Source organism: Oncorhynchus mykiss, chromosome 13, assembly GCF_057628025.1.
Source record: "Oncorhynchus mykiss isolate SJ-2025 chromosome 13, ASM5762802v1, whole genome shotgun sequence".
Lineage (NCBI taxonomy): Eukaryota > Metazoa > Chordata > Actinopteri > Salmoniformes > Salmonidae > Oncorhynchus > Oncorhynchus mykiss.
Window position 1 is genome coordinate 75,269,122 of NC_143034.1, and position 26,822 is coordinate 75,295,943.

Here is a 26,822-nt window from a genome sequence, read left to right on the forward strand (position 1 = left end):
TCATTGGTCTAGATGTATGTTCGTTCCGTAGTAGGTCCATACTAGTTTAAAATACTTTGGTGCAGCCTGCTAACACTAAACTCGTGAGTTGCGTCAACCAGGCTAGCAGTCTTCATATATAATATTGGCAACGTTTTGCCATGCGTTTTGTATGAAATGCCGCGGAAAGAACGGTGCAAGAACCGGGAAACATTTTCCACCAATCGCCAGTCACCAGTTTTGGACATTATCTGACACATGCCAATAATTCTCTAGCTAGGGAGTTGAAATAAGGTAGTGTGAGTCCAAGCAGGTGTCACTGGATAGGCTAACACAAGACGGCCCAGACAAGGTTTCTCGGGTTTGATTAACCAACAGGACACTTGGAAACATGTCGGAGAAACGCCGGTCGCGATGGTATTTCGGTGGACTTTCCTCAAGTGCTGCCGCCTGTATTACACACCCCTTAGATCTGATCAAGGTAAGATATGTAGAGGGGATCTGATCAAGGTAAGATATGTAGAGGAGATCTGATCAAGGTAAGATATGTAGAGGGGATCTGATCAAGGTAAGATATGTAGAGGGGATATGATCAAGGTAAGATATGTAGAGGGGATATGATCAAGGTAAGATATGTAGAGGAGATCTGATCAAGGTAAGATATGTAGAGGAGATCTGATCAAGGTAAGATATGTAGAGGAGATCTGATCAAGGTAAGATATGTAGAGGAGATCTGATCAAGATAAGATATGTAGAGGGGATCTGATCAAGGCAAGATATTGTAATGAAACATGCAATGAGTGATTCTGTCCCGAAGCCCAGCGCGCAGTTGACTTTGCCACTAAAGTATGCTTGATTTGCGGAGTCAATATCTGCATTTATAGAGCCCCACAGTGGAGGCGTCATAATACCCATCAAAAATAGTTTATCCACCATGAATTTTCCCCCATGGGGGATTTTAGAATCACTTAAAATAAGTCCTGTGTTTCGTGTCGGTTTACCCTGGCATAAAGTTACGATAACCATGTAAACCTCTCTCTCGGACAAGGTGACTTTTGTTAATATATTTGCCTCTATTTACTTTCAGATTTGAACATGCTAATTAGCATCAAAGTAGCATGTCATCTCTAGCTGACAGGTTTTGTATCCATTTAAAACTTGCACAAGACAGTTCACATAATTGTCCATTTAAAGAAATGTAGCCAATTTATTCATTGCATCATTTTGCTAACATTAGACAGTTAATCCAGAGATTCTTACCTTTGTCTCGATTCGGCAGTCTGGTCCAGATCATCATGGTATTTGTAGTTCTTTAAGCCACATTAGCTGTTAAAAAGCATATACATTTTTTGGGGGTGGGTAAATACAGGTGAATGATGTGATTGTTTTTGCTCAGCATCATTCTTCATTCATTCTAAATGGTTAATTTAAGGGTTAAGGTTTTGGATAGGGTTAAAACAATATATGTATGTATATATGTATATATATATATATATGTGTGTGTATATGTACAGTGCCTTGCAAAAGTATTCGGCCCCCTTGAACTTTGCGACCTTTTGCCACATTTCAGGCTTCAAACATAAAGATATAAAACTGTATTTTTTTGTGAAGAATCAACAACAAGTGGGACACAATCATGAAGTGGAACGACATTTATTGGATATTTCAAACTTTTTGAACAAATCAAAAACTGAAAAATTGGGCGTGCAAAATTATTCAGCCCTCTTACTTTCAGTGCAGCAAACTCTCTCCAGAAGTTCAGTGAGGATCTCTGAATGATCCAATGTTGACCTAAATGACTAATGATGATAAATACAATCCACCTGTGTGTAATCAAGTCTCCGTATAAATGCACCTGCACTGTGGTAGTCTCAGAGGTCCGTTAAAAGCGCAGAGAGCATCATGAAGAACAAGGAACACACCAGGCAGGTCCGAGATACTGTTGTGAAGAAGTTTAAAGCCGGATTTGGATACAAAAAGATTTCCCAAGCTTTAAACATCCCAAGGAGCACTGTGCAAGCGATAATATTGAAATGGAAGGAGTATCAGACCACTACAAATCTACCAAGACCTGGCCGTCCCTCTAAACTTTCAGCTCATACAAGGAGAAGACTGATCAGAGATGCAGCCAAGAGGCCCATGATCACTCTGGATGAACTGCAAAGATCTACAGCTGAGGTGGAAGACTCTGTCCATAGGACAACAATCAGTCGTATATTGCACAAATCTGGCCTTTATGGAAGAGTGGCAAGAAGAAAGCCATTTCTTAAAGATATCCATAAAAAGTGTTGTTTAAAGTTTGCCACAAGCCACCTGGGAGACACACCAAACATGTGGAAGGAGGTGCTCTGGTCAGATGAAACCAAAATTGAACTTTTTGGCAACAATGCAAAACGTTATGTTTGGCGTAAAAGCAACACAGCTGAACACACCATCCCGACTGTCAAACATGGTGGTGGCAGCATCATGGTTTGGGCCTGCTTTTCTTCAGCAGGGACAGGGAAGATGGTTAAAATTGATGGGAAGATGGATGGAGCCAAATACAGGACCATTCTGGAAGAAAACCTGATGGAGTCTGCAAAAGACCTGAGACTGGGACGGAGATTTGTCTTCCAACAAGACAATGATCCAAAACATAAAGCAAAATCTACAACGGAATGGTTCAAAAATAAACATATCCAGGTGTTAGAATGGCCAAGTCAAAGTCCAGACCTGAATCCAATCGAGAATCTGTGGAAAGAACTGAAAACTGCTGTTCACAAATGCTCTCCATCCAACCTCACTGAGCTCGAGCTGTTTTGCAAGGAGGAATGGGAAAAAATGTCAGTCTCTCGATGTGCAAAACTGATAGAGACATACCCCAAGCGACTTACAGCTGTAATCGCAGCAAAAGGTGGCGCTACAAAGTATTAACTTAAGGGGGCTGAATAATTTTGCACGGCCAATTTTTCAGTTTTTAATTTGTTAAAAAAGTTTGAAATATCCAATAAATGTCGTTCCACTTCATGATTGTGTCCCACTTGTTGTTGATTCTTCACAAAAAAATACAGTTTTATATCTTTATTTTTGAAGCCTGAAATGTGGCAAAAGGTCGCAAAGTTCAAGTGGGCCGAATACTTTCGCAAGGCACTGTATGTGTCTACATCTGGGATTGAACACATAACCTCCTATGCTGAGCACTAGGATCAGTCGAAAACATATAGTTTGGAGCAACGTCAGTAAACATCAAAATCTGAAGTAAAATTTGTAAAATCGTGAGATTTTTGTTGGCTCAATTACATGTTCTGGCTTCCAAAAGCAGCCCTGCTTTAGGCTATCAAATAACTGGCTATCAAATAACTGGCTATCAAATAATCATATGAATGGATGGAATCAGTAAATAAATGGCTGCAACAATGGCCTGACGAGCACAACTGACAACTGGCACTGCATAACAAATGAGGCCTAATTAGACAAAATAACAATTAAGTAATTTGAACAAAATGGTAAGTGGTTCAATTGACTCAGTATCTCATTTAAATGACTTAGTATCTAGTCTGAACGACTTAGTCGTTCAGACTAGATACTAAGTCGTTCAGACTAGATACTAAGTCGTTCAGACTAGATACTAAGTCGTTCAGACTAGATACTAAGTCGTTCAGACTAGATACTAAGTCGTTCAGATTATTCTTTCTTTTTCTTTCTTCCTTGGCCTTCCGTAAATAACAAATGGGCTGAATTGTACCAATGGTATGACGTTTCTATGAATTAGGCCTAATAGTTCACTTCATCGGCTCTCCTACTAGCCCGATATTTAATACTAGTGAATTATACAGTTCACTTTACTGGTTGTAATATTTGTGTTGAGTCTTCTTGATGGTTCCTTATCTCGGTAGTGGAGAAAGTGGGAGTTGGGACTCTGACATCATCACGTCCACCAGTTGTCATGTAAACATTTAGACCTTGGTCTTTGACTGTTGTTGTTCTGTGTGAACTTTGACTTCCAGTTGATGCATTATCAACATCACAATGTTGCTATTTATTCATTTTTAAACAGTAATACTAAAACCTTACATTGACATTGACTCCTCTCTACTGTGTCACTTCCTGGTTTTTGATATCTGTTCTCCTCCAGGTGCACCTCCAGACACAGCACGAGGTGAGGATGAGGATGGTGGGAATGACCATGAGTGTGGTGCAGAGAGAAGGTGTTCTGGCTCTGTACAGCGGCCTCAGTGCCTCCCTCTGTAGACAGGTGGGTAGATACGCACACCGCCATCGCCTCCAAGAGCGTTATGTTAAATATACTTCTTGTCATATTCTGTATGTTCTAATGTCTCTATGATCAATAGTCAGTGGCACTAGCATCGAATAGTCCCCGTGATATGCAACTTTTCAGGGAAGTCAGGAACCAATACACTCAGTCAGTTAGGAAAGCAAAGGATAGCTTTTTCAAACACAGATTTGCATCCTGTAGCTCTAACTCCAAAAAGTTTTGGGACACTGGAAAGTCCATGGAGAATAAGAGCACTTCCTCCTCCCAGCTGCCCACTGCACTGAGTCTAGGAAATACTAGGAATATACTAGGAAATACTGAGGCTAGGAAATACTCACTCCCGATTATCGTGGATTTATCAGTGATTTCAATAAGCATTTCTCTATGTCTGGCTGTGCTTTCCTCCTGGCTACCCCAACCCCGGCCAACAGCTCCACACCCCCCGTAGCTACTTGCCCAAGCCTCCCCAGCTTCTCCTTCACCCAAATCCAGATAGCAGATGTTCTGAAAGAGCTGCAAAACCTGGACCTGTACAAATCTAGACAATCTGGACCTTCTTTCGAAAATTATCCGGCGCCATTGTTACATCCCCTATTACCAGTCTGTTCAACCTCTCTTTCGTATCACCCGAGATCTCTAAAGATTGGAAAGCTGTCGCGGTCATCCCCCTCTTCAAAGGTGGTGGCACTCTAGACCCAAACTGTTACAGATCTATATCTATCCTGCCCTGCCTTTTTAAAGTATTCAAAAGCCAAGTTAACAGATCACTGACCATTTCAAATCCCACCGTACCTTCTCTGCTGTGCAATCCGGTTTCCGAGCTGGTCACGGGTACACCTCAGCCACGCTCAAGGTACTAAATTATATCATAACCGCCATCGATAAAAGACAGTACTGTGCAGCCATCTTCATCGACCTGGCCAAGGCTTTCGAATCTGTCAATCACCGTATTATTATCGGCAGACTCAAATGACTGCCTTGCCTGGTTCACCAACTACTTCTCAGATAGAGTTCAGTGTGTCAAATCGGAGGGCCTGTTGTCTGGACCTCTGACAGCCTCTATGGGTGTGCCACAGGGTTCAATTCTCGGGCCGACTCTTTTCTCTGTATATATCAACGATGTCGCTCTTGCTGTGGGTGATTCCTTGATCCACTTCTATGCAGGCGACACCATTCTGAATACATTTTGCCCCTTATTTGTACACTGTGTTAACAAACCTCCAAACGAGCTTCAATGCCATACAGCACTCCTTCCGTGGCCTCCAACTGCTCTTAAACGCTAGTAAAACTGCGACCTGTATGCTCTCGTCGGCTGGGCCTCGCTACATATTCGTCGCCAGACCCACTTGCTCCAGGCCATCTATAAGTCTTTGCTAGGTAAAGCTCTGCCTTATCTCAGCTCATTGGCTACCATAACAACACCCACCCGTAGCACGCGCTCCAGCAGGTATATCTCACTGGTCATCCCCAAAGCCAACACCTACTTTGGCCGCCATTCCTTCCAGTTCTCTGCTGCCAATGACTGGAACGAATTTCAAAAATCCCTGAAGTTGGAGACTTCTATCTCCCTCACTAACTTTAAGCATCCGCTATCTGAGCAGCTTACTGATCGCTGCAGCTGTACACAGTCCATCTGTAAATAGCCCATCCAATCTACCTACCTCATCCCCATATGGGTTTCATTTACTCTTTTTGCTCTTTTGCACACCAGTATTTCTACTTCAACATCATCATCTGCACATCCATCACTCCAGTGTTAATTTGCTAAATTGTATTTACGTCCTCACTGTGGCCTATTTATTGCCTTACCTCCTTATGCCATTTGCACACCCTTTAATATAGACTTTTTCTATTGTGTTATTGACTGTACGTTTGTTTATTCCATGTGTAACTCTGTGTTGTTGTTTGTGTCGGACTGCTTTGCTTTATCTTGGCCAGGTTGCAGTTGTAAATGAGAACTTGTTCTCAACTAGCCTACCTGGTTAAATAAAGGTGAATTAATAAAATATTATCTCTGTGTCCCCCCCCCCCCCCCCCCCCCCAGATGACGTATTCTCTGTCCCGCTTTGCCATCTATGAGACAGTGAGTGATCAGATGAAGGACAGGACCCATGGTCCAATGCCCTTCTACCAGAAGGTCCTTCTGGGGTTGGTTGGAGGTACACACACTGTCTTCACACTGTGTTTTAACCACAATGTTATCTGTTGCTACACAGACATAAACCCAGCTGGCTCTAATGACAACATGATTAGTTCTGTAATGCTCTGTCGTACACCTTTCACACTACCGAACTGGGCCAAGATTACACATCCACTATAGTTGCTGGAACGGTGCTGGATGGAAAGTATCACAGGAGGCTGCTGAGGGGAGGACGACTCATAATAAAGTCTGGAACGGAGTAAATGGAATGGTATAAAACACATGGTATAAAACACCTGGAAAACGGTTTGATATAATTCCACTAATTCCGCTCCAGCCATTACCGCGAGCCTGTCCTCCCCAATTAAGGTGCCAGCACTGTACAGGTCACCACACTACTGTGTATAAGTCTCTCACCTTTGTCTGTGGATTTATAGTGACCCCAGCAGTATGGTTCATATCTGTCTGTCTGTCTGTAGGATTTGCCGGGGGATTCATTGGGACCCCAGCAGTATGGTTCATATCTGTCTGTCTGTCTGTAGGATTTGCCGGGGGATTCATTGGGACCCCAGCAGTATGGTTCATATCTGTCTGTCTGTCTGTAGGATTTGCCGGGGGATTCATTGGGACCCCAGCAGTATGGTTCATATCTGTCTGTCTGTCTGTAGGATTTGCCGGGGGATTCATTGGGACCCCAGCAGTATGGTTCATATCTGTCTGTCTGTCTGTAGGATTTGCCGGGGGATTCATTGGGACCCCAGCAGTATGGTTCATATCTGTCTGTCTGTCTGTAGGATTTGCCGGGGGATTCATTGGGACCCCAGCAGTATGGTTCATGTCTGTCTGTCTGTCTGTAGGATTTGCCGGGGGATTCATTGGGACCCCAGCAGTATGGTTCATATCTGTCTGTCTGTCTGTAGGATTTGCCGGGGGATTCATTGGGACCCCAGCAGTATGGTTCATATCTGTCTGTCTGTCTGTAGGATTTGCCGGGGGATTCATTGGGACCCCAGCAGTATGGTTCATATCTGTCTGTCTGTCTGTAGGATTTGCCGGGGGATTCATTGGGACCCCAGCAGTATGGTTCATATCTGTCTGTCTGTCTGTAGGATTTTCCGGGGGATTCATTGGGACCCCAGCAGTATGGTTCATGTCTGTCTGTCTGTCTGTAGGATTTGCCGGGGGATTCATTGGGACCCCAGCAGTATGGTTCATATCTGTCTGTCTGTCTGTAGGATTTGCCGGGGGATTCATTGGGACCCCAGCAGTATGGTTCATATCTGTCTGTCTGTCTGTAGGATTTTCCGGGGGATTCATTGGGACCCCAGCAGTATGGTTCATGTCTGTCTGTCTGTCTGTAGGATTTGCCGGGGGATTTATAGTGACCCCAGCAGTATGGTTCATATCTGTCTGTCTGTCTGTAGGATTTGCCGGGGGATTTATAGTGACCCCAGCAGTATGGTTCATATCTGTCTGTCTGTCTGTAGGATTTTCCGGGGGATTCATTGGGACCCCAGCAGTATGGTTCATATCTGTCTGTCTGTCTGTAGGATTTGCCGGGGGATTCATTGGGACCCCAGCAGTATGGTTCATGTCTGTCTGTCTGTCTGTAGGATTTGCCGGGGGATTCATTGGGACCCCAGCAGTATGGTTCATGTCTGTCTGTCTGTCTGTAGGATTTGCCGGGGGATTCATTGGGACCCCAGCAGACATGGTTAATGTCAGGTGAGTCAAATCTAGAAATAAGATTACTGAATTGTAATATTTTAAGAATTGTATTGCAGTTGTCCATGGTTGATAATGTCCACTAGATGTCGGTGATGACATGCAGTATACAGTGGCTTGTGAAAGTCTTCACCCCCCCTTGGCATTTTTCCTATTTTGTTGCCTTACAACCTGAAATTAAAATAGATTTTTAGGGGTTTGTATCATTTGATTTACACAACACACCTACCACTTTGAAAATTGATAATATTTTTTGTGAAACAAACAAGAAATAAGACAAAAAAAACAGAACTTGAGCCTGCATAACTATTCACCCCCAAAGACAATAATTTGTAAAGCTGCGTTTTGCAGCAATTACAGCTGCAAGTCTCTTGGGGTATGTTTCTATAAGCTTGGCACATCTAGCCACTGGGATTTTTGCCCGTTCTTCAAGGCAAAACTGCTCCAGCTCCTTCAAGTTGGATGGGTTCCGCTGGTGTACAGCAATCTTTAAGTCATACCACAGATTCTCAATTTGATTGAGGTCTGTGCTTTGACTAGGCCATTCCAAGACATTTAAATGTTTCCCCTTAAACCACTTGAGTGTTGCTTTAGCAGTATGCTTAGGGTCATTGGCCTGCAGGAAGGTGAACCTCTGTCCCAGTCTCAAATCTCTTGAAGACTGAAACAGGTTTCCCTCAAGAATTTACCTGTCATTTAATTCTGACCAGTTTCCCAGTCCCTGCCGATGAAAAATGTACCCACAGCATGATCCTGCCACCACCATGCTTCACTGTGGGGATGGTGTTCTTGGGGTGATGAGACAGACCAAGCATTTTCCTTGATGGACAAAAATCTAAATTTTAGTTTCATCTAACCAGAATACCTTCCATAAGTTTGGGGAGTCTCCCACATGCCTTTTGGCGAACACCAAATGTGTTTGCTTATTTTATTTTTTTAAGCAATGGCTTTTTTTCTGGCCACTCTTCCATAAAGCCCAGCTGTGTGGAGTGTACGGCTTAGTGGTGCTATGGACAGATACTCCAATCTCCGCTGTGGACGTTTGCAGGTCCTTCAGGGTTATCTTTGGTCTCTTTGTTGCCTCTCTGATTAATGCCCTCCTTGCCTGGTCTGTGAGTTTTGGTGGGCGGATCTCTTGGATTTAATGGTGCTCTGTGGGATGTTCAAAGTTTCTGATCTTTTTTATAACCCAACCCTGATCTGTACCTCTCCACAACTTTGTCCCTGACCTGTTTGGAGAGCTCCTTGGTCTTCATGGTGCCCCTTGCTTGGTGGTGCCCCTTGCTTAGTGGTGTTGTAGACTCCGGGGCCTTTCAGAACAGGTGTATATATACTGAGATCATGTGACACTTAGATTGCACACATGTGGACTTTATTTAACTATGTGACTTCTGAAGGTAATTGGTTGCACCAGATCTTATTTAGGGGCTTCATAGCAAAGGGGGTGACTACATACACACAAACCACTTTTCCGTTTTTTATTTTTTCATTTTTTTTTAAAACAAGTACTTTTTAAAATGTCACTTCACCAATTTGGACTATTTTGTGTATGTCCATTACATGAAATCCAAATAAAAATCAATTTAAATGACAGGTTGTAAGGCAATAAAAGAGAAAAAACACCAAGGTGGGTGAATACTTTTACAAGGCTCTCAACCATTCAATAGATCAGGACTGGACAACAGCCCTCAGAGGGACTGGAGTGGTTTCACACTGTTCCCCCATCATCCTTACTGATGATCCTTAACTGGTGTCTTCTCCCCTCAGATGGTCTGTATGGGGGGGGAGTGGTTTCACACTGTTCCCCATCATCCTTAGCAAACACAGCTGATTAAACTGATTGCGTTCTAAACTGAAGATCATGACTAGTTGATTATTGGAGTCAGATGTGTTAGCTGGGGTCAAAGTGTGACACCAATCAGGCCCCAGAGGACTGGAGTTGCCCGTCCTTTCAACTCAGTAAACAAATGTACAGGACAAAACATTCATACTTCCCACATTCCCCCCCCCCGATCCAGAATGCAGAATGACGTTAAAGTACCACTAGAACTCAGGAGAAAGTGAGTATGTGAGTTAAGTATAGTAAAATAATATGATACCTTTACATAACACTGTTAAGGATCATCTTTGGAGAGATGTTGACCTTCATAAGGGTTGTTTTTCCTCCATCTCTTCCAGTTATGCTCATGCACTAGATGGACTGTTCCGGGTATGGAAAGAGGGTAAGTAAAGGGTTGATTGATGGTGGATCGTTGGGATCAGGGCGAGGTTGAAGTCACTGGACGATTCGAAGGGACACAGTTGCACTCATGACACAGTATTTCTCCATAGAGGGAATGAAGAAGCTGTTCTCTGGAGCCACAATGGCATCTTCTAGAGGAGCACTGGTCACTGTTGGACAGGTAAGGTCCTATGGTGGGTTTGTGTCTGTGGGGGGGGGGGGGGGTGTTAACGTGTGTGTCTTTGTCCAAAATGTATCAGCTAGATTTAACTTCCTATTTTATTTCTCTGTAGCTGGCCTGTTATGATCAGGCCAAGCAGCTGGTTCTGGGGACTGGAGCCATGCAAGACAACATTCTAACTCACTTCCTGGCCAGCCTCATCGCAGTGAGTGTCCAGTCTACACATTAGAAAGGCAACGAGACAGGAGCTGTGGGTTAGTGGTGTGGAGACAGGGGCTGTGGGTTAGTGGTGTGGAGACAGGAGCTGTGGGTTAGTGGGGTGGAGACAGGAGCTGTGGGTTAGTGGTGTGGAGACACAGGAGCTGTGGGTTAGTGGTGTGGAGACACAGGAGCTGTGGGTTAGTGGTGTGGAGACACAGGAGCTGTGGGTTAGTGGTGTGGAGACACAGGAGCTGTGGGTTAGTGGTGTGGAGACACAGGAGCTCTGGGTTAGTGGTGTGGAGACACAGGAGCTCTGGGTTAGTGGTGTGGAGACACTGGAGCTGTGGGTTAGTGGTGTGGAGACACTGGAGCTGTGGGTTAGTGGTGTGGAGACACAGGAGCTGTGGGTTAGTGGTGTGGAGACACAGGAGCTGTGGGTTAGTGGTGTGGAGACACAGGAGCTGTGGGTTAGTGGTGTGGAGACACAGGAGCTGTGGGTTAGTGGTGTGGAGACAGGAGCTGTGGGTTAGTGGTGTGGAGACAGGAGCTGTGGGTTAGTGGTGTGGAGACAGGAGCTGTGGGTTAGTGGTGTGGAGACAGGAGCTGTGGGTTAGTGGTGTGGAGACACGGGAGCTGTGGGTTAGTGGTGTGGAGACACAGGAGCTGTGGGTTAGTGGTGTGGAGACACTGGAGCTGTGGGTTAGTGGTGTGGAGACACTGGAGCTGTGGGTTAGTGGTGTGGAGACACTGGAGCTGTGGGTTAGTGGTGTGGAGACACTGGAGCTGTGGGTTAGTGTTGTGGAGACACTGGAGCTGTGGGTTAGTGGTGTGGAGACACTGGAGCTGTGGGTTAGTGGTGTGGAGACACAGGAGCTGTGGGTTAGTGGTGTGGAGACACAGGAGCTCTGGGTTAGTGGTGTGGAGACACAGGAGCTCTGGGTTAGTGGTGTGGAGACACAGGAGCTCTGGGTTAGTGGTGTGGAGACACAGGAGCTCTGGGTTAGTGGTGTGGAGACACAGGAGCTCTGGGTTAGTGGTGTGGAGACACAGGAGCTCTGGGTTAGTGGTGTGGAGACACAGGAGCTCTGGGTTAGTGGTGTGGAGACACAGGAGCTCTGGGTTAGTGGTGTGGAGACACAGGAGCTCTGGGTTAGTGGTGTGGAGACACAGGAGCTCTGGGTTAGTGGTGTGGAGACACAGGAGCCCTGGGTTAGTGGTGTGGAGACACAGGAGCTCTGGGTTAGTGGTGTGGAGACACAGGAGCTCTGGGTTAGTGGTGTGGAGAGACAGGAGCTGTGGGTTAGTGGTGTGGAGACACGGGGGCTGTGGGTTAGTGGTGTGGAGACGGGGGCTGTGGGTTAGTGGTGTGGAGACAGGACCTGTGGGTTAGTGGTGTATAATGCCCTCTGCTTCTCTGTGTAGGGAGGCTGTGCCACTGTCCTGTGCCAACCACTGGATGTCTTGAAGACCAGGCTGATGAACTCAAAAGGGGAATATGTGGTAAGTGTGTGTGTGTGTGTGTGTGTGTGTGTGTGTGTGTGTACTGTAGATCATGGCTTGTCAGTTCCAGTCCTAGGTATTTGCAGGACTGTGCCTAACACTGTACCACCCCTGATACAACTAGTTAAGGGCTAGATGATTCATTGAATCAGGGGTGTTGCTACAGGGATAGAGTTAACATGTGTATTCACGGTGGGTTCTGACTCCCCAGGACTGAGGACAATGCCAGTGTAGATGTTGTTTAGGGATATCACTGTGAACTGGTATGACTCTTTTTTTACCTCAGTAAATCTAACCCTTCTCCACTCTGTGTTGCTGTTCTGATGTCGTCAGGTCCATGGAGGCTTTTATCTGTCAGGCTGCTGCTTGTCATTGCTCTGACAGTTCTGTTGTTGAGGGACGGAGGGCAAATGAGGGCCGGAGGGCAAATGAGGGTAAATGAGGGACGGCGGTATTGGGAGGGAGGGAAGGTAAATGAGGGAGGGAGGGTAAATGAGGGAGGGAGGGTGAGGGAGGGAGGGTAAATGAGGGAGGGAGGGTAAATGAGGGAGGGAGGGTAAGTGAGGGAGGGAGGGTAAGTGAGGGAGGGAGGGTAAATGAGGGAGGGAGGGTAAATGAGGGACGGCGGGCGGTATTGGGAGGGAGGGAGGGTAAATGAGGGAGGGAGGGTAAATGAGGGAGGGAGGGTAAGTGAGGGAGGGAGGGTAAATGAGGGAGGGAGGGTATATGAGGGATGGCGGTATTGGGAGGGAGGGAAGGTAAATGAGGGAGGGAGGGTAAATGAGGGAGGGAGGGTAAATGAGGGAGGGAGGGTAAGTGAGGGAGGGAGGGTAAGTGAGGGAGGGAGGGTAAATGAGGGAGGGAGGGTAAATGAGGGACGGCGGGCGGTATTGGGAGGGAGGGAGGGTAAATGAGGGAGGGAGGGTAAATGAGGGAGGGAGGGTAAATGAGGGAGGGAGGGTAAGTGAGGGAGGGAGGGTAAGTGAGGGAGGGAGGGTAAATGAGGGAGGGAGGGTAAATGAGGGACGGCGGGCGGTATTGGGAGGGAGGGAGGGTAAATGAGGGAGGGAGGGTAAGTGAGGGAGGGAGGGTAAGTGAGGGAGGGAGGGTAAATGAGGGAGGGAGGGTTAATGAGGGATGGCGGTATTGGGAGGGAGGGCGGTATTGGGAGGGAGGGAAGGTAAATGAGGGAGGGAGGGTAAATGAGGGAGGGAGGGTAAATGAGGGAGGGAGGGTAAGTGAGGGAGGGAGGGTAAATGAGGGAGGGAGGGTGAGGGAGGGAGGGTAAATGAGGGAGGGAGGGTAAATGAGGGAGGGAGGGTAAATGAGGGAGGGAGGGTAAGTGAGGGAGGGAGGGTAAGTGAGGGAGGGAGGGTAAATGAGGGAGGGAGGGTAAGTGAGGGAGGGAGGGTAAGTGAGGGAGGGAGGGTAAATGAGGGAGGGAGGGTAAATGAGGGACGGCGGGCGGTATTGGGAGGGAGGGAGGGTAAATGAGGGAGGGAGGGTAAATGAGGGAGGGAGGGTAAGTGAGGGAGGGAGGGTAAATGAGGGAGGGCGGTATATGAGGGATGGCGGTATTGGGAGGGAGGGCGGTATTGGGAGGGAGGGAAGGTAAATGAGGGAGGGAGGGTAAATGAGGGAGGGAGGGTAAATGAGGGAGGGAGGGTAAATGAGGGAGGGAGGGTAAATGAGGGAGGGAGGGTAAATGAGGGAGGGAGGGTAAATGAGGGAGGGAGGGTAAATGAGGGAGGGAGGGTATATGAAGGAGGCAGGGTAAATGAGGGAGGGAGGGTAAGTGAGGGAGGGAGGGTAAATGAGGGAGGGAGGGTAAATGAGGGAGGGAGGGTAAATGAGGGACGGCGGTATTGGGAGGGAGGGAGGGTAAATGAGGGAGGGAGGGTAAATGAGGGAGGGAGGGCAGTAATTATGAGGGAGGGAAGGTAAATGAGGGAGGGAGGGTAAATGAGGGAGGGAGGGTAAATTAGGGAGGGAGGGTAAATGAGGGAGGGAGGGTAAATGAGGGAGGGAGGGTGAGGGAGGGAGGGTTAAATGAGGGAGTGAGGGAGTGAGGGTAAATGAGGGAGTGAGGGTAAATGAGGGAGGGAGGGCGGTATTATGAGGGAGGGAGGGCGGTATTATGAGGGAGGGAAGGTAAATGAGGGAGGGAAGGTAAATGAGGGAGGGAGGGTAAATGAGGGAGGGAGGGTAAATGAGGGAGGGAGGGTAAATGAGGGAGGGAGGGTAAATGAGGGACGGCGGTATTGGGAGGGAGGGTGGTATTGGGAGGGAGGGAGTGTATATGAGGGAGGGAGGGTAAATGAGGGAGGGAGGGTAAATGAGGGAGGGAGGGTAAGTGAGGGAGGGAGGGTAAATGAGGGAGGGAGGGTATATGAGGCACGGCGGTATTGGGAGGGAGGGAGGGTAAGTGAGGGAGGGAGGGTAAATGAGGGAGGGAGGGTAAATGAGGGAGGGAGGGTATATGAGGGACGGCGGTATTGGGAGGGAGGGTATATGAGGGAGGGAGGGTATATGAGGGAGGGAGGGTAAATGAGGGAGGGTAAATGAGGGACGGCGGTATTGGGAGGGAGGGTGGTATTGGGAGGGAGGGAGTGTATATGAGGGAGGGAGGGTAAATGAGGGAGGGAGGGTAAATGAGGGATGGAGGGTAAATGAGGGACGGCGGTATTGGGAGGGAGGGTGGTATTGGGAGGGAAGGAGTGTATATGAGGGAGGGTGGGTAAATGAGGGAGGGAGGGTAAATGAGGGAGGGAGGGTAAATGAGGGAGGGAGGGTAAATGAGGGAGGGAGGGTATATGAGGGAGGGAGGGAGGGTAAATGAGGGAGGGAGGGTAAATGAGGGAGGGAGGGTAAATGAGGGAGGGAGGGTATATGAAGGAGGCAGGGTAAATGAGGGAGGGAGGGTAAGTGAGGGAGGGAGGGTAAATGAGGGAGGGAGGGTAAATGAGGGAGGGAGGGTAAATGAGGGACGGCGGTATTGGGAGGGAGGGAGGGTAAATGAGGGAGGGAGGGTAAATGAGGGAGGGAGGGCAGTAATTATGAGGGAGGGCAGGTAAATGAGGGAGGGAGGGTAAATGAGGGAGGGAGGGTAAATGAGGGAGGGAGGGTAAATGAGGGAGGGAGGGTGAGGGAGGGAGGGTTAAATGAGGGAGTGAGGGAGTGAGGGTAAATGAGGGAGTGAGGGTAAATGAGGGAGGGAGGGCGGTATTATGAGGGAGGGAGGGCGGTATTATGAGGGAGGGAAGGTAAATGAGGGAGGGAAGGTAAATGAGGGAGGGAGGGTAAATGAGGGAGGGAGGGTAAATGAGGGAGGGAGGGTAAATGAGGGAGGGAGGGTAAATGAGGGACGGCGGTATTGGGAGGGAGGGTGGTATTGGGAGGGAGGGAGTGTATATGAGGGAGGGAGTGTATATGAGGGAGGGAGGGAGGGTAAGTGAGGGAGGGAGGGTAAATGAGGGAGGGAGGGTATATGAGGCACGGCGGTATTGGGAGGGAGGGAGGGTAAGTGAGGGAGGGAGGGTAAATGAGGGAGGGAGGGTAAATGAGGGAGGGAGGGTATATGAGGGACGGCGGTATTGGGAGGGAGGGTATATGAGGGAGGGAGGGTATATGAGGGAGGGAGGGTAAATGAGGGAGGGAGGGTAAATGAGGGACGGCGGTATTGGGAGGGAGGGTGGTATTGGGAGGGAGGGAGTGTATATGAGGGAGGGAGGGTAAATGAGGGAGGGAGGGTAAATGAGGGATGGAGGGTAAATGAGGGACGGCGGTATTGGGAGGGAGGGTGGTATTGGGAGGGAAGGAGTGTATATGAGGGAGGGCGGTATTGGGAGGGAGGGAAGGTAAATGAGGGAGGGAGGGTAAATGAGGGAGGGAGGGTAAATGAGGGAGGGAGGGTAAGTGAGGGAGGGAGGGTAAATGAGGGAGGGAGGGTAAATGAGGGACGGCGGGCGGTATTGGGAGGGAGGGAGGGTAAATGAGGGAGGGAGGGTAAATGAGGGAGGGAGGGTAAATGAGGGAGGGAGGGTAAGTGAGGGAGGGAGGGTAAGTGAGGGAGGGAGGGTAAATGAGGGAGGGAGGGTAAATGAGGGACGGCGGGCGGTATTGGGAGGGAGGGAGGGTAAATGAGGGAGGGAGGGTAAGTGAGGGAGGGAGGGTAAGTGAGGGAGGGAGGGTAAATGAGGGAGGGAGGGTTAATGAGGGATGGCGGTATTGGGAGGGAGGGCGGTATTGGGAGGGAGGGAAGGTAAATGAGGGAGGGAGGGTAAATGAGGGAGGGAGGGTAAATGAGGGAGGGAGGGTAAGTGAGGGAGGGAGGGTAAATGAGGGAGGGAGGGTGAGGGAGGGAGGGTAAATGAGGGAGGGAGGGTAAATGAGGGAGGGAGGGTAAATGAGGGAGGGAGGGTAAGTGAGGGAGGGAGGGTAAGTGAGGGAGGGAGGGTAAATGAGGGAGGGAGGGTAAGTGAGGGAGGGAGGGTAAGTGAGGGAGGGAGGGTAAATGAGGGAGGGAGGGTAAATGAGGGACGGCGGGCGGTATTGGGAGGGAGGGAGGGAGGGTAAATGAGGGAGGGAGGGTAAATGAGGGAGGGAGGGTAAATGAGGGAGGGAGGGTATATGAGGGATGGCGGTATTGGGAGGGAGGGCGGTATTGGGAGGGAGGGAAGGTAAATGAGGGAGGGAGGGTAAATGAGGGAGGGAGGGTAAATGAGGGAGGGAGGGTAAATGAGGGAGGGAGGGTAAATGAGGGAGGGAGGGTAAATGAGGGAGGGAGGGTAAATGAGGGAGGGAGGGTAAATGAGGGAGGGAGGGTATATGAAGGAGGCAGGGTAAATGAGGGAGGGAGGGTAAGTGAGGGAGGGAGGGTAAATGAGGGAGGGAGGGTAAATGAGGGAGGGAGGGTAAATGAGGGACGGCGGTATTGGGAGGGAGGGAGGGTAAATGAGGGAGGGAGGGTAAATGAGGGAGGGAGGGCAGTAATTATGAGGGAGGGAAGGTAAATGAGGGAGGGAGGGTAAATGAGGGAGGGAGGGTAAATTAGGGAGGGAGGGTAAATGAGGGAGGGAGGGTAAATGAGGGAGGGAGGGTGAGGGAGGGAGGGTTAAATGAGGGAGTGAGGGAGTGAGGGTAAATGAGGGAGTGAGGGTAAATGAGGGAGGGAGGGCGGTATTATGAGGGAGGGAGGGCGGTATTATGAGGGAGGGAAGGTAAATGAGGGAGGGAAGGTAAATGAGGGAGGGAGGGTAAATGAGGGAGGGAGGGTAAATGAGGGAGGGAGGGTAAATGAGGGAGGGAGGGTAAATGAGGGACGGCGGTATTGGGAGGGAGGGTGGTATTGGGAGGGAGGGAGTGTATATGAGGGAGGGAGGGTAAATGAGGGAGGGAGGGTAAATGAGGGAGGGAGGGTAAGTGAGGGAGGGAGGGTAAATGAGGGAGGGAGGGTATATGAGGCACGGCGGTATTGGGAGGGAGGGAGGGTAAGTGAGGGAGGGAGGGTAAATGAGGGAGGGAGGGTAAATGAGGGAGGGAGGGTATATGAGGGACGGCGGTATTGGGAGGGAGGGTATATGAGGGAGGGAGGGTATATGAGGGAGGGAGGGTAAATGAGGGAGGGTAAATGAGGGACGGCGGTATTGGGAGGGAGGGTGGTATTGGGAGGGAGGGAGTGTATATGAGGGAGGGAGGGTAAATGAGGGAGGGAGGGTAAATGAGGGATGGAGGGTAAATGAGGGACGGCGGTATTGGGAGGGAGGGTGGTATTGGGAGGGAAGGAGTGTATATGAGGGAGGGTGGGTAAATGAGGGAGGGAGGGTAAATGAGGGAGGGAGGGTAAATGAGGGAGGGAGGGTAAATGAGGGAGGGAGGGTAAATGAGGGAGGGAGGGTAAATGAGGGAGGGAGGGTAAATGAGGGAGGGAGGGTATATGAGGGAGGGAGGGAGGGTAAATGAGGGAGGGAGGGTAAATGAGGGAGGGAGGGTAAATGAGGGAGGGAGGGTATATGAAGGAGGCAGGGTAAATGAGGGAGGGAGGGTAAGTGAGGGAGGGAGGGTAAATGAGGGAGGGAGGGTAAATGAGGGAGGGAGGGTAAATGAGGGACGGCGGTATTGGGAGGGAGGGAGGGTAAATGAGGGAGGGAGGGTAAATGAGGGAGGGAGGGCAGTAATTATGAGGGAGGGAAGGTAAATGAGGGAGGGAGGGTAAATGAGGGAGGGAGGGTAAATGAGGGAGGGAGGGTAAATGAGGGAGGGAGGGTGAGGGAGGGAGGGTTAAATGAGGGAGTGAGGGAGTGAGGGTAAATGAGGGAGTGAGGGTAAATGAGGGAGGGAGGGCGGTATTATGAGGGAGGGAGGGCGGTATTATGAGGGAGGGAAGGTAAATGAGGGAGGGAAGGTAAATGAGGGAGGGAGGGTAAATGAGGGAGGGAGGGTAAATGAGGGAGGGAGGGTAAATGAGGGAGGGAGGGTAAATGAGGGACGGCGGTATTGGGAGGGAGGGTGGTATTGGGAGGGAGGGAGTGTATATGAGGGAGGGAGTGTATATGAGGGAGGGAGGGAGGGTAAATGAGGGAGGGAGGGTAAATGAGGGAGGGAGGGTAAGTGAGGGAGGGAGGGTAAATGAGGGAGGGAGGGTATATGAGGCACGGCGGTATTGGGAGGGAGGGAGGGTAAGTGAGGGAGGGAGGGTAAATGAGGGAGGGAGGGTAAATGAGGGAGGGAGGGTATATGAGGGACGGCGGTATTGGGAGGGAGGGTATATGAGGGAGGGAGGGTATATGAGGGAGGGAGGGTAAATGAGGGAGGGAGGGTAAATGAGGGACGGCGGTATTGGGAGGGAGGGTGGTATTGGGAGGGAGGGAGTGTATATGAGGGAGGGAGGGTAAATGAGGGAGGGAGGGTAAATGAGGGATGGAGGGTAAATGAGGGACGGCGGTATTGGGAGGGAGGGTGGTATTGGGAGGGAAGGAGTGTATATGAGGGAGGGAGGGTAAATGAGGGAGGGAGGGTAAATGAGGGAGGGAGGGTAAATGAGGGAGGCAGGGTAAATGAGGGAGGCAGGGTAAATGAGGGAGGGAGGGTAAATGAGGGAGGGTAAATGAGGGAGGGAGGGTAAATGAGGGAGGGAGGGAGGGTAAGTGAGGGAGGGAGGGTAAGTGAGGGAGGGAGGGTAAATGAGGGACGGCGGTATTGGGAGGGACGGCGATATTGGGAGGGAGGGAGGGTAAATGAGGGAGGGAGGGTAAATGAGGGAGGGAGGGTAAATGAGGGAGGGAGGGCGGTATTATGAGGGAGGGAAGGTAAATGAGGGAGGGAAGGTAAATGAGGGAGGGAGGGTAAATGAGGGAGGGAGGGTAAATGAGGGAGGGAGGGTATATGAGGGAGGGTAAATGAGGGAGGGAGGGTAAATGAGGGAGGGAGGGTAAATGAGGGAGGCAGGGTAAATGAGGGAGGGAGGGTAAGTGAGGGAGGGAGGGTAAATGAGGGAGGGAGGGTAAATGAGGGAGGGAGGGTAAATGAGGGACGGCGGTATTGGGAGGGAGGGAGGGTAAATGAGGGAGGGAGGGTAAATGAGGGAGGGAGGGCAGTAATTATGAGGGAGGGAAGGTAAATGAGGGAGGGAGGGTAAATGAGGGAGGGAGGGTAAATGATGGAGGGAGGGTAAATGAGGGAGGGAGGGTGAGGGAGGGAGGGTTAAATGAGGGAGTGAGGGAGTGAGGGTAAATGAGGGAGTGAGGGTAAATGAGGGAGGGAGGGCGGTATTATGAGGGAGGGAGGGCGGTATTATGAGGGAGGGAAGGTAAATGAGGGAGGGAAGGTAAATGAGGGAGGGAGGGTAAATGAGGGAGGGAGGGTAAATGAGGGAGGGAGGGTAAATGAGGGAGGGAGGGCAGTAATTATGAGGGAGGGAAGGTAAATGAGGGAGGGAGGGTAAATGAGGGAGGGAGGGTAAATGAGGGAGGGAGGGTAAATGAGGGAGGGAGGGAGGGTGAGGGAGGGAGGGTTAAATGAGGGAGTGAGGGAGTGAGGGTAAATGAGGGAGTGAGGGTAAATGAGGGAGGGAGGGCGGTATTATGAGGGAGGGAGGGCGGTATTATGAGGGAGGGAAGGTAAATGAGGGAGGGAAGGTAAATGAGGGAGGGAGGGTAAATGAGGGAGGGAGGGTAAATGAGGGAGGGAGGGTAAATGAGGGAGGGAGGGTAAATGAGGGACGGCGGTATTGGGAGGGAGGGTGGTATTGGGAGGGAGGGAGTGTATATGAGGGAGGGAGTGTATATGAGGGAGGGAGGGTAAATGAGGGAGGGAGGGTAAATGAGGGAGGGAGGGTAAGTGAGGGAGGGAGGGTAAATGAGGGAGGGTATATGAGGCACGGCGGTATTGGGAGGGAGGGAGGGTAAGTGAGGGAGGGAGGGTAAATGAGGGAGGGAGGGTATATGAGGGACGGCGGTATTGGGAGGGAGGGTGGTATTGGGAGGGAGGGAGTGTATATGAGGGAGGGAGGGTAAATGAGGGATGGAGGGTAAATGAGGGACGGCGGTATTGGGAGGGAGGGTGGTATTGGGAGGGAAGGAGTGTATATGAGGGAGGGTGGGTAAATGAGGGAGGGAGGGTAAATGAGGGAGGGAGGGTAAATGAGGGAGGGAGGGTAAATGAGGGAGGGAGGGTATATGAGGGATGGAGGGAGTTAGAAATGGGTTGTTTTCAACCATCAACCATGAGCTGCATTGAGAAGCGTCTTTTGTTGTCTTGGATTGTGTTTCTTCTGTTCCAGGGCCTGCTACACTGTGTGAGAGATACAGCTAAACTGGGGCCCGATGCCTTCTACAAGGTAACTGTTGTGGGCCTGCTACACTGTGTGAGAGATACAGCTAAACTGGGGCCCAATGCCTTCTACAAGGTAACTGTTGTGGGCCTGCTACACTGTGTGAGAGATACAGCTAAACTGGGACCCAATGCCTTCTACAAGGTAACTGTTGTGGGCCTGCTACACTGTGTGAGAGATACAGCTAAACTGGGGCCCAATGCCTTCTACAAGGTAACTGTTGTGGGCCTGCTACACTGTGTGAGAGATACAGCTAAACTGGGACCCAATGCCTTCTACAAGGTAACTGTTGTGGGCCTGCTACACTGTGTGAGAGATACAGCTAAACTGGGGCCCAATGCCTTCTACAAGGTAACTGTTGTGGGCCTGCTACACTGTGTGAGAGATACAGCTAAACTGGGGCCCAATGCCTTCTACAAGGTAACTGTTGTGGGCCTGCTACACTGTGTGAGAGATACAGCTAAACTGGGACCCAATGCCTTCTACAAGGTAACTGTTGTGGGCCTGCTACACTGTGTGAGAGATACAGCTAAACTGGGACCCAATGCCTTCTACAAGGTAACTGTTGTGGGCCTGCTACACTGTGTGAGAGATACAGCTAAACTGGGACCCAATGCCTTCTACAAGGTAACTGTTGTGGGCCTGCTACACTGTGTGAGAGATACAGCTAAACTGGGACCCAATGCCTTCTACAAGGTAACTGTTGTGGGCCTGCTACACTGTGTGAGAGATACAGCTAAACTGGGGCCCAATGCCTTCTACAAGGTAACTGTTGTGGGCCTGCTACACTGTGTGAGAGATACAGCTAAACTGGGGCCCAATGCCTTCTACAAGGTAACTGTTGTGGGCCTGCTACACTGTGTGAGAGATACAGCTAAACTGGGGCCCAATGCCTTCTACAAGGTAACTGTTGTGGGCCTGCTACACTGTGTGAGAGATACAGCTAAACTGGGGCCCAATGCCTTCTACAAGGTAACTGTTGTGGGCCTGCTACACTGTGTGAGAGATACAGCTAAACTGGGGCCCAATGCCTTCTACAAGGTAACTGTTGTGGGCCTGCTACACTGTGTGAGAGATACAGCTAAACTGGGGCCCAATGCCTTCTACAAGGTAACTGTTGTGGGCCTGCTACACTGTGTGAGAGATACAGCTAAACTGGGACCCAATGCCTTCTACAAGGTAACTGTTGTGGGCCTGCTACACTGTGTGAGAGATACAGCTAAACTGGGACCCAATGCCTTCTACAAGGTAACTGTTGTTAAATATCATGGACAATAAAGTAGCGTAGTTGACATAGCCTTAAACCAGCGGTGTTCAACCCTTTCTCCTTGAGAGACATCCTCCTGCAGGATGTTGTTATTTAGTTAATTTAACACGTGGTTCTGCTTGCCAGCTGGAGTTTATAGGGAGGGATAATACAAATCAGGAAACTCCTGTCAGTTTGGTGTCTTCTCTCAGTGTTGTAGGCGTACTCTTTTAATGTTGCTGCCAAGCTTGTTATGACGACAAAATGAAACATTTGTTTACAATAAATATTGTTCTCATTATTTAACGCTGTAAATCATAGGAATTGGTGTTTTTTTGGTAGATTATTTGCGTTAGCGCGAGAGAAGTGAGTTCGGGACAAACTGAAAGTATACAAAGCATGTAAACGTTTAAATCAAACTATTATATTAATCTGACTATTCACAATAATCATATTATTGTGTGCTTACTCATGTGCCGGCCGTGTTCCTATTGGTCAGTCACCGGGATTGGCTCGTAACACCAGCCACACTGCACGATAAAGAACTTTGTCGGCGCCTACGACCGCACGTAGTGGTACTGAATCAGCAGATCTAGACCGCCTGTCTCACTGAACGAGCCAAGACCTAGTGGTACTGAATCAGCAGATCTAGACCCTGTCACACTGAACCAGCCAAGACCTAGTGGTACTGAATCAGCAGACCTAGTGGTACTGAATCAGCAGACCTAGACCCTGTCACGCTGAACGAGCCAAGACCTAGTGGTACTGAATCAGCAGACCTAGACCCTGTCACGCTGAACGAGCCAAGACCTAGTGGTACTGAATCAGCAGATCTAGACCCTGTCACACTGAACGAGCCAAGACCTAGTGGTACTGAATCAGCAGATCTAGACCCTGTCACGCTGAATGAGCCAAGACCTAGTGGTACTGAATCAGCAGACCTAGACCCTGTCACATTGAACGAGCCAAGACCTAGTGGTACTGAATCAGCAGACCTAGTGGTACTGAATCAGCAGGCCTAGACCCTGTCACGTTGAACGAGCCAAGACCTAGAGGTACTGAATCAGCAGACCTAGTGGTACTGAATCAGCAGGCCTAGACCCTGTCACACTGAACGAGCCAAGACCTAGTGGTACTGAATCAGCAGACCTAGTGGTACTGAATCAGCAGACCTAGTGGTACTGAATCAGCAGACCTAGTGGTACTGAATCAGCAGATCTAGACCCTGTCACGCTGAACGAGCCAAGACCTAGTGGTACTGAATCAGCAGACCTAGACCCTGTCACGCTGAACGAGCCAAGACCTAGTGGTACTGAATCAGCAGATCTAGACCCTGTCACGCTGAACCAGCCAAGACCTAGTGGTACTGAATCAGCAGACCTAGACCCTGTCACGCTGAACGAGCCAATACCTAGTGGTACTGAATCAGCAGACCTAGTGGTACTGAATCAGCAGACCTAGTGGTACTGAATCAGCAGACCTAGTGGTACTGAATCAGCAGACCTAGTGGTACTGAATCAGCAGGCCTAGACCCTGTCACGCTGAACGAGCCAAGACCTAGTGGTACTGAATCAGCAGACCTAGTGGTACTGAATCAGCAGACCTAGTGGTACTGAATCAGCAGACCTAGACCCCCTGTCACACTGAACGAGCCAAGACGTAGTGGTACTGAATCAGCAGACCTAGTGGTACTGAATCAGCAGACCTAGTGGTACTGAATCAGCAGACCTAGACCCTGTCACACTGAACGAGCCAAGACCTAGTGGTACTGAATCAGCAGACCTAGTGGTACTGAATCAGCAGACCTAGTGGTACTGAATCAGCAGACCTAGTGGTACTGAATCAGCAGACCTAGACCCCCTGTCACACTGAACGAGCCAAGACATCCGACAATCATTTACCGCCGAAGAATTTGCCCACGACGTGAACATTTTTGTATGAAACGGCTGCAATCGCACAGTCTGTGGTGGGGTTTATGACATTGACTGACCTGAATCAGGAGTGTCACAGCAAAGACTGGAGACAAAGCCCTTAACACCCAGTCGCTCCTCTCGGAAGAGAGCTGGTCTCTACATTAAACACAATGCTCAGCTTGAAAAAACACACACAGTGCACCACTTTAAAGACTGGAGACAAAGCCCTTAACCCCCAGTCGCTCCTCTAGGAGGAGAGCTGGTCTCTACATTAAACACAATGCTCAGCTTGAAAAAACACACATAGTGCACCACTTTAAAGACTGGAGACAAAGCCCTTAACCCCCAGTCGCTCCTCTAGGAGGAGAGCTGGTCTCTACATTAAACACAACGCTCAGCTTGAAAAAAACACCACTTTAATTCCACCTGCCATACAGACTGGTAAACTTCTGGTCTCTCTCCTCTTTAGGGTCTGGTTCCAGCAGGGATCCGTCTCATCCCTCACACGGTCCTCACGTTCATCTTCCTGGAGCAGCTCAGAACCTGCTGCGGCATCAGGATCGTCACCTGAGAGGGGTCAGGGGTCACCACCTGATCACCTATTGAGTAGTCTGAAATGTGACCTCTGTGTCAGGACTGCCAGGCCACGCCCATTCCCTTTGTTCCCTGTTCTGTTCTATGTGAGCAGGAAACTTTAATCCACCTGCAACCTCCCCCATCCTAAACCCCACCTTCTGGATACAGACTAGTGACTGACTGAAGGAGGGGTTCTGGATACAGACTAGTGACTGACCGAAGGAGGGGTTCTGGATACAGACTAGTGACTGACTGAATGGGGGGTTCTGGATACAGACTAGTTACTGACTGAAGGAGGGGGGGGTTCTGGATACAGACTAGTGACTGACTGAAGGAGGGGTTCTGGATACAGACTAGTTACTGACTGAAGGAGGGGGGGGGGGTTCTGGATACAGACTAGTGACTGACTGAAGGAGGGGTTCTGGATACAGACTAGTTACTGACTGAAGGAGGGGGGGGGGGGTTCTGGATACAGACTAGTGACTGACTGAAGGAGGGGGGGGGTTCTGGATACAGACTAGTGACTGACTGAAGGAGGGGGGGGGGGGGTTCTGGATACAGACTAGTGACTGACTGAAGGAGGGGTTCTGGATACAGACTAGTTACTGACTGAAGGAGGGGGGGGGGTTCTGGATACAGACTAGTGACTGACTGAAGGAGGGGTTCTGGATACAGACTAGTGACTGACTGAAGGAGGGGGGGGGGTTCTGGATACAGACTAGTGACTGACTGAAGGAGGGGGGGGGGTTCTGGATACAGACTAGTGACTGACTGAAGGAGGGGGGGGGTTCTGAATACAGACTAGTGACTGACTGAATGGGGGGTTCTGGATACAGACTAGTGACTGACTGAATGGGGGGGGGTTCTGGATACAGACTAATGACTGACTGAAGGGGGGGTTCTGGATACAGCCTAGTGACTGACTGAATGGGGGGGGGTTCTGGATACAGACTAATGACTGACTGAAGGGGGGGGGGTTCTGGATACAGACTAGTGACTGACTGAATGGGGGGTTCTGGATACAGACTAGTGACTGACTGAAGGAGGGGGGGGTTCTGGATACAGACTAGTGACTGACTGAAGGAGGGGTTCTGGATACAGACTAATGACTGACTGAATGGGGGGGGGTTCTGGATACAGACTAATGACTGACTGAAGGGGGGGTTCTGGATACAGACTAATGACTGACTGAAGGAGGGGGGGGTTCTGGATACAGACTAGTGACTGACTGAAGGAGGGGTTCTGGATACAGACTAGTGCCTGACTGAAGGGGGGGTTCTGGATACAGACTAGTGACTGACTGAATGGGGAGTTCTGGATACAGACTAGTGACTGACTGAATGGGGGGGGGTTCTGGATACAGACTAATGACTGACTGAAGGGGGGGTTCTGGATACAGACTAGTGCCTGACTGAAGGGGGGGTTCTGGATACAGACTAGTGACTGACTGAATGGGGGGTTCTGGATACAGACTAGTGACTGACTAAATGGGGGGTTCTGGATACAGACTAGTGACTGACTAAATGGGGGGTTCTGGATACAAACTAGTTACTGACTGAATGAGGGGGGGGGTTCTGGATACAGACTAGTGACTGACTGAAGGAGGGGGGGGGTTCTGGATACAGACTAGTGACTGACTGAAGGAGGGGGGGTTCTGGATACAGACTAGTGACTGACTGAAGGAGGGGGGGGGTTCTGGATACAGACTAGTGACTGACTGAATGAGGGGGGGGGTTCTGGATACAGACTAGTGACTGACTGAAGGAGGGGGGGGGTTCTGGATACAGACTAGTGACTGACTGAATGAGGGGGGGGGTTCTGGATACAGACTAGTGACTGACTGAAGGAGGGGGGGGGTTCTGGATACAGACTAGTGACTGACTGAATGAGGGGGGGGTTCTGGATACAGACTAGTGACTGACTGAAGGAGGGGGGGGGTTCTGGATACAGACTAGTGACTGACTGAAGGAGGGGGGGGGTTCTGGATACAGACTAGTGACTGACTGAAGGGGGAGGGGGGTGGATACAGCCTAGTTACTGACTGAAGGGGGAGGA

General features: G+C 49.9%; 1 protein-coding gene across 1 annotated transcript; it reads left to right on the forward strand.

Annotated features, from left to right (window-relative positions):
• On the forward strand, nucleotides 1–25,332 carry slc25a10a (solute carrier family 25 member 10a). Its single transcript, XM_090197660.1, has 11 exons — nucleotides 1–460; nucleotides 4,094–4,213; nucleotides 6,279–6,393; nucleotides 8,051–8,099; nucleotides 10,118–10,159; nucleotides 10,278–10,321; nucleotides 10,431–10,501; nucleotides 10,614–10,706; nucleotides 12,125–12,202; nucleotides 20,982–21,038; nucleotides 24,661–25,332. Exons 1-11 carry the CDS (start codon nucleotides 371–373, stop codon nucleotides 24,760–24,762), a joined length of 861 nt encoding a protein of 286 aa, XP_090053786.1. The 5' UTR covers nucleotides 1–370; the 3' UTR covers nucleotides 24,763–25,332.
• The last annotated feature ends 1,490 nt before the right edge of the window (nucleotides 25,333–26,822 follow it).